At 49.3% G+C, this 10046-nt stretch overlaps 1 protein-coding gene across 1 annotated transcript in view; it reads right to left on the bottom strand.

Moving 5' to 3' along the window:
* PPIL6 (peptidylprolyl isomerase (cyclophilin)-like 6) overlaps window positions 1-8123 on the bottom strand; it is a 9836-nt gene extending 1713 nt beyond the window's left edge. The window contains exons 1-7 of the mRNA XM_009326426.1: window positions 8037-8123; window positions 6606-6701; window positions 5968-6156; window positions 4974-5036; window positions 4658-4805; window positions 3272-3328; window positions 2381-2400 (exon numbers count right to left, since the gene is read on the bottom strand). Of these exons, the coding sequence (XP_009324701.1) occupies window positions 2381-2400; window positions 3272-3328; window positions 4658-4805; window positions 4974-5036; window positions 5968-6156; window positions 6606-6701; window positions 8037-8123 (660 nt within the window). The remainder of the gene's footprint in view (window positions 1-2380; window positions 2401-3271; window positions 3329-4657; window positions 4806-4973; window positions 5037-5967; window positions 6157-6605; window positions 6702-8036) is intronic.
* Window positions 8124-10046: the final 1923 nt, after the last annotated feature.

Below are 10046 nucleotides of genomic sequence, written 5' to 3' on the forward strand. Positions count from 1 at the left end.
AAAGAGTTCGGGGATGAAAGGCCGCAGTCGTGTCGCTCCCTTTGCTGCTATTCACCGTACAGGTCCCTTTTGCCAGCTCCCGCAAGCTCCCCTTTCCTTCTTCCGCGCTCTCCCTTTCCCTTCTCCTTTTCCCCCAAAGGTCTCATTGAGTCTCATGCGAGCCAAGTCTGGTTTGAATCAATGTCCTTCCTAGAAAGCGCTTCCCACTACTGCCTAGTGCTTAAGCCAGTAAAGAAGCTAATGACAAATATCCATGAAAAAGTGCTCTAGGTATTTCTGAATATTAGAGCCACAGCAACGATGCCTCTGGCTCCCCGTTGTCGGTTTGTAATGCCTGTCACCGGAGCAGCTCGGGGCACTTAGCACGGCATTTCCCTGCGGCTACTTGGGATTATTCCCACTGTACAGATGAGGAAGACGGGAGGCAGAGGGGATGCTCCAAGCACAGCCTCTGGCTCTGCCGCCCCTCATGCCGCTGCCTGCGGTGAAGAGGACAAGATCCCCTGTGAGCACAAAGAGGGCTGTGAGGACAGGACACGCCTGGCTGGGGCGGGATGCCCAGCTGCCCCCGGCGCTCGGCGACTTGCGTGGGAGAGCGAGCAGGAGACTTCTTTAGCCAAATAAAATGACAGAGCTGAATAAATGGAGAGCAGATATTTAGTTAAGGAGGCCGGGGTGCTCCCAGAGCGGAAGCTTTGTTCCAGGGCGAGGAGAGGAGGCAGGCGATGGGAGATGCAAGGGAAGAGCAAGTGAGAGCCACGAGGAGGTGAAAAGGATCCTCCGTGCCAGCTGAGGAAGGACTGGTGAGGGAGAGAAGAAACGGCTCTCATGAGGGATGACTGCGGAAAGATAGACGTAAGGCGTGCTTGGGTTTGGGGGATGATGGCAAGGACTTGATTCCTTCTCCATTGTGGAGGGGAGCCTGGCTACGAGGTGGGGAGCAGGGGGTGCATTGATCCTGGCCCCCTCATTGCTCATCTCTCCTACCTGATCACGCTGAGCCGTCAAAAGCCCCATGGAACTCTCAGCAAGCTTGAAGGGAACTGTAGAAATGTTTACATTTTATTGTTCTCTGATTTTTTTTTAATTCTTTTTACCCAGTTTGAGTGCCCTTCTCAGAAACTGATTCATAAAAATGGTAATTAAATTTTAACTAAACAGTTACTCCCTGACCGCTGCCTTGCGGTTTGCAAAGTGACTTCAGCAGACTAATTTTGGAGTAGAATGCTTTGTCCTATGACACGGCACTCCAGTCCGAGCGATTCTCTGTAATTACCTCAGTCCCTGCAGCTCATTACAGTAAAATGTGGTTGCGTCCCATTAATTTCAGCAGGCATTGCGGTGCCCGGACGTGTGCCAAGCACGGCATCTCCCAGAACATTACCGGCTGACAGAGGCATCTCTCACCCTTTTCAGATATCGAAGATATTTGTTCTCTGCCCTCGGTGTAAAATAGTTTGGCGGGAAGTACTGGGAGAGCAATCTAAGCCTTAAAATAGAAAGGCATACCCAAGTGAAGACCTTTCTCAAGGAGGAAAAGCAACTTTTAATTAAAAAGGGGGAGAAGAAGAATTAGCAATCCTCTCCTTTAATACATCAACACGTGGAGTATGTGCAATATGGGTAATAAAACTCTTCCAGGGACACTTTCAAGGTTGACGGATTCCAAATTAAATCCACCTTAAAAGTACTTAGGCGATTTTTGATGCATTGTCACCTTCCCACACGACATGGCAGCTTCTTTCCTGGGTAACACAGGGAAAGCACAAGCTTTGCCTGGAGGAGGAGGATGGAGCCGGGACTAAAATGGTGCGCGCTGGGCTGGGCCTTCGTGCCGCAGCCCAGGCAGCGTGCGTGGGGCCATAGCTCTCCTGTATGCAGAGGTGCCTACGCACGCTCAAACTCATTTTCCTCTGCAGACGATTTCTACCCTAACAGAAAGTGCGAAGGGTACGAGATGTGCACTAGCACAAATCTATTGGGTAGCGTTGCTGGAAAAGAGAATTCACAAACTTCTAAATCCTCAGTGATATTCGCCTTGCAAACAATTTAACAGCCAGTCCTAGTTTTTTCCAATACCAGCTTATGTTCTTTCTGAGATGAGTGTGTCTCGAGAGACTAGGCTTGCTGCTATTTCAGGAGGTCCAGCATCAAAGAAGTGGCTTTTGCTCTTTCCTGCCCACTCTAGGCAGCCCGTAGCATTTACTGCCTTAAATCCCACACGCCGGGCTTCCACTTCCAGCAGCTTTCCTGCCTGCCAGCGCTGTGACTCAGCCCGGCAGAGTGGGTTAGCGACCCGCCTCCAGCCGGGCTTTGCTCCGTCCATCCCGGGGCCTCGAGGTGAGAGCGGCTTCTCCTCGCGAGTAGGCTCTTCAGCGTCTTGGGAAAGAAAGTTTTCAGCTACAACTTGGCATTTCTGATCTCTCTGTTGGCTGCTGCCCAGCCTGCTCGAATGTTGCATCATTTGTGCCATTGACAGTGGGAAGGCTTTTATATAAGGGAACATAAATTAATTTCAAAAGTGCTTTAACTGTCATAAAACGTCTTTATGGGTAGCATTTAGTCTAAACAGAAGATCCCAAATGTCTATGTCAATTATATGGGTTGTTTTTCTTAAATACCGCAAGTTACAATGTTCTCTTTTCTTTACATTTTATTACTTTATACCAGTACGGGGGAACATTTTTTGTTAAGTTTAGCTTGTGTTTGTCATTTCTTGACTGTCACAGTTTTATGTGAGATTGAGAAGTAACTCCCCTTACATCAGCAGAGTCACGTAGCTGCTGGCAGCGATGCCTGCGGTGTCCCCAAGCCTGAAAAGCTGCCTGAGGTCCAGGAAATCTAGAGTTAAAGCCAACTTACTTCCATTACTTTAAATGCATTTAAAGTGGTATCGGGTGCCTGGACATCTGTAGCTAATCCACTTCTACATTTCTAAGGTCCTAGCCACAAGGTGAGTATTCGCAGTTTGAAGTAGGAGAGTGGGTGACCGTCAGCCCTCATTTAGGCAGGGAGAAGGGGCCGGTGGAGCTGAGCGTCAGGCAGGGGACATCAGAGGAGGGGGCCAAGGTTACAGATCAAAAAGTGACCTCGCTAAAGCGGTCTGCTCATGCTAATGCAAGCAGGTAATAATTCTGACTGAAAAGCAAACCCTTTTGCTTTAGGGAGATGAAAGGAAATTCCCCGGTTATTCTGTGGATGAGATCAGGTGAACAACTTGATTTTTGCAGAAATTTGCCATTTGCGCAGTAAGATAGCTGAGGAACCATACCTTCAAAGGTGGGACCATAAATTGACTCTCCTCCGTCTCCCTTTCCAGTTATGATGTCTGCAGGGTAGATAAAAGTAACCATCAGAGACCAGCTTTATCACAGGGGGTTGTCAGTGAGCAGCTCAGCTGAGGTCAGAGATGTGGGTTGCGCATCAGCCTGGGGGAACAACGGCATCCATCTTTCTGTTTTACTACTGAAAATTTATCAGGCCTTTGGGAAGAGCTCTGCTTCTGTCCCAAGAGACGGTCTCTCTATGGAGAACTATTTCATACGGTGCATTTAATCGCTGCCCCTCTGAGAAGGTCCAGCATCTTCTGCTGGAAGAGCTCCTGTGGTGGCAGCGGCCAGCCGAGGAAGGGGCGTCCTGGAGAAAGACGCCTGTCGGAGGGAGCAGGGTTAGAAGAAGGAAGGATGAAAATGCAGCTGTGATATGATGGTGAGGTAAGACCACTACCTTGTCTAAGAAAAGAGATTTGATAAGAGAGAAATTCCTATTGAACCAGATTTCTAATGAATAAGGCACTAAAGAAACATGATGCGTCTATTTTTTAAAATTTTTTTTAAAGAAGTCTGGTTTTGTTACTTTATTTAGACATTGTCTTATACCAGTCAGGCTATGGTTAGTCCTCTACAGTAGCAAGCTTGTAATTTTAGGTTGCTTTTATGGACTACATAGATATCTGCATAGTTATTCATGAAAAGTAGGAGGTGTATCTTCAAAGTATAAACCTGAACTGGATTTAAGCACTCACATTTGGAGCAAGGCAAACACAGGTAAGAAATACAGGTAGGTAAGATGTATGATAGACCAAAAGGGAGTAGCAAAGGACATGCCTTCTGATAACACCTAACTGTCTCCGCTTCCCTGGGGATGTCAGTGGGGCAAGCTGTGCGACCCATCGTTCGTGGTGCTTTCTCCTCGGTGCCACACTCCAAACGTAGCACTGATGTTCAGAAAACTCACCAGCACGTCTGCAAGGGCTCTGACGCTTGGCTAAATGCCTCCGTAAGTTAATCTCTCTATAAAGCAAGTAATGTGTTTTCCTATGGATATTCTTAGTGTTTTCATGTTTCCAATTAGTTTCCTAATTACTTACCAAAGAACTTCATGGAAAGGAGTTTTAATGTTTTCAATTAGTTTCCTAAATTCTTTTGAAAAGGTCTTGGGTAATCAAAAGAACAAACTATCCAAACTTTTCCTATGTTTAGAAAGTGAGATGGCTAAAAGAGAAAAAGTTTTCTGGTTTTTATATATATATTAATTAAGAGATTAGCTTTGTCCTGGAGTTCAGTTATGTCTCCGTGGATGAAGACTGTTATTCACGCAGATCAGCCCCCCTCCTTGTGCTGTAACTCGGTTTTACTCAGGACACCTGGAAACGCACCTCCTCCTTGGATCCACCCATTTTTCACGAGGCGATGGAAAAGAGAGTTTTTGTAGGTGAGCTCTCGGCCGTCGCGGGGAGACGTTACTCCTCCGGCACACAGGGCACGGAAATTCTCACAGGTCCTGGGACACGCGTCCGAAAAGAGCTGCAAAAGCGAGAAGGGGAAAACACGTGTGGAATTCATGGCTGACAACGTGTGAAATTCCTAGCCGACGTCCACTGGCCAGATTTCTGTCGCCCCTCCTTTGGCAGGTGAAACCACCGCGCTGGGTGGACTTGTTCCTCGCTTTTGTTTTTCTCCTCTGTAACGTACCTCAAAGAGCAGCCTCCCGATGGGCTGTTCCTCAATGGCTATCTCCAGGTACACAAACACGTGCTGTTTAAAGCAGAAAAACAAATGCAGTGAGGGAAAGGCCAGCTCTCCGTGCCCGTGCTGCACTCGCTTTCTAACGCAGGCCAGTGTCCAGCTACCCGGCACGAATGGTCTCAGAAAATGCCCGCGGGATTGTCAATGCACAACAGCATTCCTACTATTTTGTTTAAATAGACAAAATAGTAGAGGATGTTTCACTTCATTCTGGGCAGAAATAATCCTAGCAGTGTGTTAAAGCTAACTACTGGGCAAGGCCTCCTTCTTCCTCTTGCATTTACGTACATTGCCTGTTGCAGCCCATACAAAACAGGCAGGAATAAATGAATCCGCAGGAATACCGTCCACCCTGCCAAAATGGACATTTCTCGCTCTTCCCAGCCAGCCTCAAATCTGCATGTCACCGATGCCATATCTTCTGCGTTACTCATTTTAGTATGACATTTTATTTTTCTCTGCTCTCACTACCGTGTCAGCGCCAGCCGCATCACACCTCATGACACCATGGCACTTCAGGGGGTCTCGGCTGGGAAAGGAGAGGTTTGGCAGTTGGGCTTTTGGTACCCAAGAATAAGGGTACCCAAGGGCTGGGCGGTTTGGGATTTTGGAGCAGCACAGTTGCAGCATGGTCAGCAACGTGCTGTTGTTGGACTGTTCCGCCCTGAAGCAGTTAATACACGTCGGGCATCCGGGCTAGTGTTTGTCCCTTCCTGGCTGCCGAGAGGCGTGGAGGCTTTGCTGTCCTCGTCCTCGGCAGGGGATGCTCCCGCCGGCCTCTCCGTCCCCAGCTCTGGCCCTGCCATTGCAGGGCAGAAACCAAGAAACTGCCACGGCTGTGCTGGCTCTCCTTCCTCCTCGTGGTATGTGCCCTTTCATCGCACAACCTCTCCGGCCGCTTACAGACCTTGTACTCTTCTCGTAAAACAGTGCTACTTGCCTGGCTGTTTTTCAGATATTTGGTGTAGAAATCCTCAGCAATCGCTTGGTAAAGTGCCTCGGGCTTAAAGTCGCGATAGTCCCACTCATGGTAAGACCACTTGAGCAGCTCCTTCTCGTCCCCCAGCAGCTGGCCACCAACGAAGCACATCACCGAGGAGGCATATGCCCACACCTCACCCCTCAGTTCCTGTGTTTCAGAGGGACAACGTAAAGCCTCCAGGGATTATTTACACCTTCAGTGAAGAAGCAATCAGTAATAATCCACCACGCCCGTGATATTTTTATGCCTTTCCTACTTTTCAAACCACAAATCCCGCCAACGGGAAGGGATTGGGCAGCAGCTTTCTGTGAGGTGTGCTGATGCCGCACGCAGTTACGTGCCCTAAAGGTCTGGATCCTGCTGCTACGGGACATTATCGTGATGACAGTCACGTGGGTGTCACTTTGGGGGCAGCTCAGTCTGAACAGGAAAAGCGCCCGCAGAGCCCCATCCTGCTCCGAGGGTCTCTGAGGCCATTAAATAAAGCAGAGTGGAAAAGCCCACTTCCAAAATCTGCGGATGGCATCGAGCTGCGAGACGCTGCAGCCCCGGGGGGAGGACTTGTGTCTGAAACAACCTGAGGAAACGAGAGTTACCTTCTTTTTCTCCTGTAAATATTCATGCCATGCAAATTCTACTAAAGGCTGTATTACAGGATCTGCAAACTTGCTTGGAAACTTCAGCTTCAGAGCCTAGATTTTCAAGGTAAGGACAAAAAATTGCTTACGAGCAGTTTCACACACACACATACACACCCCATCCTATCACAGCTTGTATTTTCCTCATGAACTACAACCTAAGCCACATTCTAATCCAGTTATTGCACTGCACCCCTCATGCCTCCGGCGTAATTCCCGACACTTCCAGAAGTACACGCAAATCGCTCTAAATCCCTGTTTGCAGATGTAGTGGGTGTCTTGTTTTTCTGTGAAGGGCTGCTTCACAAATATTACTGAATTATACTGGTACTCCCCCCCCCCCCCCCGCATGGATGTAAGCAGTGAGATATTCAAAGATGTCTCTGAGCATCATCACTGCATTTCTGCATGCATTTTGCAGGCATGGGGAGTTGCAGTCCTCTCCTGTCCCAGGAGATTGGGCCCAGGGCCTCGGACCACGCAAGTGGCTCGGTGAAAGCTGCAAGGTGAACGTTTCCAGCCCCTGTTGCTTGTACCATTGCCTCAGGAGCACACCGCTATTTAGAGACGGGACATTCCTGTCCATGGATTTAGCCTCATCTCCATGTGGGCTGTAAACACGTGCCCCAAGCTGGGGCTTAAAGCCAGCCCAGCTGGCCTTAAAAAGAATAAAGCAAAGAAGTGACTTTCTATTCAGCTCCCAGTCGCTGCTGCTATCGTTGGATCCGTGGCTGGAAAAAAAAAAAGGAAAAAAGCCAAGAGGCACGCTCCCCCTGCAGCTATCGGCTTGGCTTGTCCTTAGGGCTGCTGAGAGATGGCAGAGCTTTGTCAGCTGTAAATAATGCTGGGGAACAAGCCTGGCATATAAACTCTTACGGGCAGCGAGGGCATAAAGGTCAGCTTTGTGCACCCCACGTTGGGCTGCGTGCTGTGCATCCGCTGCACGGCTGAGCTTCTCATGAAAAGTCTGCGAAACCCCGTGAGGTTTGCAGGTCTTTTCTTTCTCATCTGCACCGACAGAGCTGCGTTAAGGGACTCGTCGTAAGCTGCCGAGTAAGTTGCCAAGCAAGTCAGGCAGAGCTGCGATGTGCATGACATCTTATACAGCGCTGCACAGCTGTAAAATTTCTTGGCGGTGTACAAACAAGGAGGCGAGGATGCTGCAGCGGAGACCCCCGCCCCGAGCAGCGCCGAGCCGGGAGCCCGTAAAGCCTCGGTGCCTGCGCCTGCACCTGGTAGCGCTGAAGAAGAGCAGAAACCCAAAAATTGGAATATTTTCTTCCTAAAAGCCACCGCTGGGCGCAGGCATACCTCTGCTTATTTACTTCCCAGCCCCCACCACTCCCTGCTGCTCCCAACCCAGCTCCGGGGTTGGAGCCCGGGGGTTACCTCTGCCGCACACTTGGCCACGTGGAAAGCCGGGTGCCGGAGCAGCCCCACCACCGCCACCGTCACCGCCGCCCGCCGCGGGCCCATGGCGCCCTGGCCACCGCCAGTCCGAGTCCGTCAACAGAGCCCGGCTCCACGGCAACGCCGGACACCAACACCCCCTCCCTGCCCCGGCACTTCTAAGCACTTCCCAAGCCTAACGTAAGCGGGTTTCAACCCCGTGGGAGGGTGGGAAATGCTCTGATTTCTCTTCTCCCCTGAAGGAAGGAAAAGCAGATTAGAGGGAAGTGTGTGGCAGAGCAGAGGACTGAAGCCAGCTCTTTCCAGAGCTCATGACGGATGCTGTCAGTACGGGATCGTTATCTCGTTGCTAACGGTGGCTAATAGCAGATGCCTGGCAAAAAGTGGTAAGAATAAGCAAACGTGACAGCAGTGCTTCCCTGTCACTCTCCCAGCCTCGGGTGAGCCTCTGCTCAAGGATTTCCCGGCGTCTTTGCATTTAATTCCCCTTGGTGGCTCTTTTTCATGTGAATTTCTTTGCTTTTCAAACATATGTAAAAATCCAGCACCCACAAAATCCCGTGGCAATGAAATTTACGGCTTAATTACACCCTGTGTAAAGCGTGCATCTCCTTTTGACGCAGAAACTCCTACCCACAGCTGTATTCGCTGGGCGCTGCTGAGACATCATTCCCGCCGTCAGCCCGGACGGAGCGGTACGGGGCATGGACGGAGCGGTCCCAGAGGGCTCATGGCTCCCACAGCAAAGCTTTGTGCCACCGCGGCAGCTTTGCTCCCTTTTGGCTAACGCAGCATGTGCAAAAGCGGTTTTGTGGGACAGCTGCAGGTTCAGCACGGGCTTCTGTCAGCACGGCTGGGTCAGGTCACTTTTCCTCTCCGAGCAAGGTGAATTTTAGGAGACGCTGGGTGTTAGAAGTGACAAAACCGAATTGTATGTCACGTCAAGAATTTGCCTAGTTTTTCATGACATCACGGAGCAACGCAATAATCATCACATCCCCAGGAAAAATACATCTTTAGCATGTCAAAATCCTATTGCAGATGAGACAGTTGTGATTTTCCTACGAAAAATATGTTCTGCAGAACCTACGTTAAATACCACAAAAACTATATTAATTTCTCATCTTAATAATGATGTGCACTCTTTTTTTTTTTTTGCAATTGTATTTCAAAATGGCTTTATAAAGCACTAAATTTGTACCTAACCACAGAGTCGGAACCAAAAAGCTTATAGCCTCTCAGCTCGATGTTTCTGAACTACCCATGCCCGTAAAAAATTCAGACTGAGAAAGAAATCACAGGTTGCAGAAGGGCTCCCCCATGCAGCCCTGAAGTTTCTCTGGTCCGTGTGTGGCTCAGTGACATTTTCTTACAGCGATTCATTAGGGGCAACTCTTTTGTAACGATTTTGTTGGGATTTGCAGCAATGTTGGATTTGAAGAGCTCCATCCTTGCATTACCAAAGACTGCAAAGACGATCAGATTCTGAGGGTTTAGCTACCGCATCTGCTCCCTTGCCTGAAAGACCCGTGCACAAGATGTTATAATTTCATGTTACGATTTTTTCCTGCTTAAAAAAAAAAAAAAACCAAGAAAATTGAAGGAGCTGAAACAGTTTGGACAATGGGACGTATTAAAATCCTATGGTAGACAAGGCAGTTTTAATTTACACACAGGTACTGGGTGGTGGCAGCAGGCAAGCCGAGGTGTGACCGTAGCTGACCGCAGCAAGCAGCGTGTGCAGCTGCAGCTACGTTTTGTAGCCTGTGACTGAGCGGCGCAAAGGAAAGCCCTTTTCCTTCCTCCTCCCCAGGGCCGGCACGACGACTGCTGGAGCCTCTGCAGGCTGTGACAAGCAGAACCTAATTTTAGCAGCCAGACCATATGGCTTCTGCTGTAGCCAACAAAAGTCTGTGGGAGCCTTAGGTAAAGTCAAAAAGAGAAGCAGCATACCCAGAGTCAAATACAAAATCAGTAACGCTTCAGAAA

This window comes from Pygoscelis adeliae, unplaced genomic scaffold (assembly GCF_000699105.1).
Source record: "Pygoscelis adeliae isolate BGI_AS28 unplaced genomic scaffold, ASM69910v1 Scaffold206, whole genome shotgun sequence".
Classification (NCBI taxonomy): domain Eukaryota; kingdom Metazoa; phylum Chordata; class Aves; order Sphenisciformes; family Spheniscidae; genus Pygoscelis; species Pygoscelis adeliae.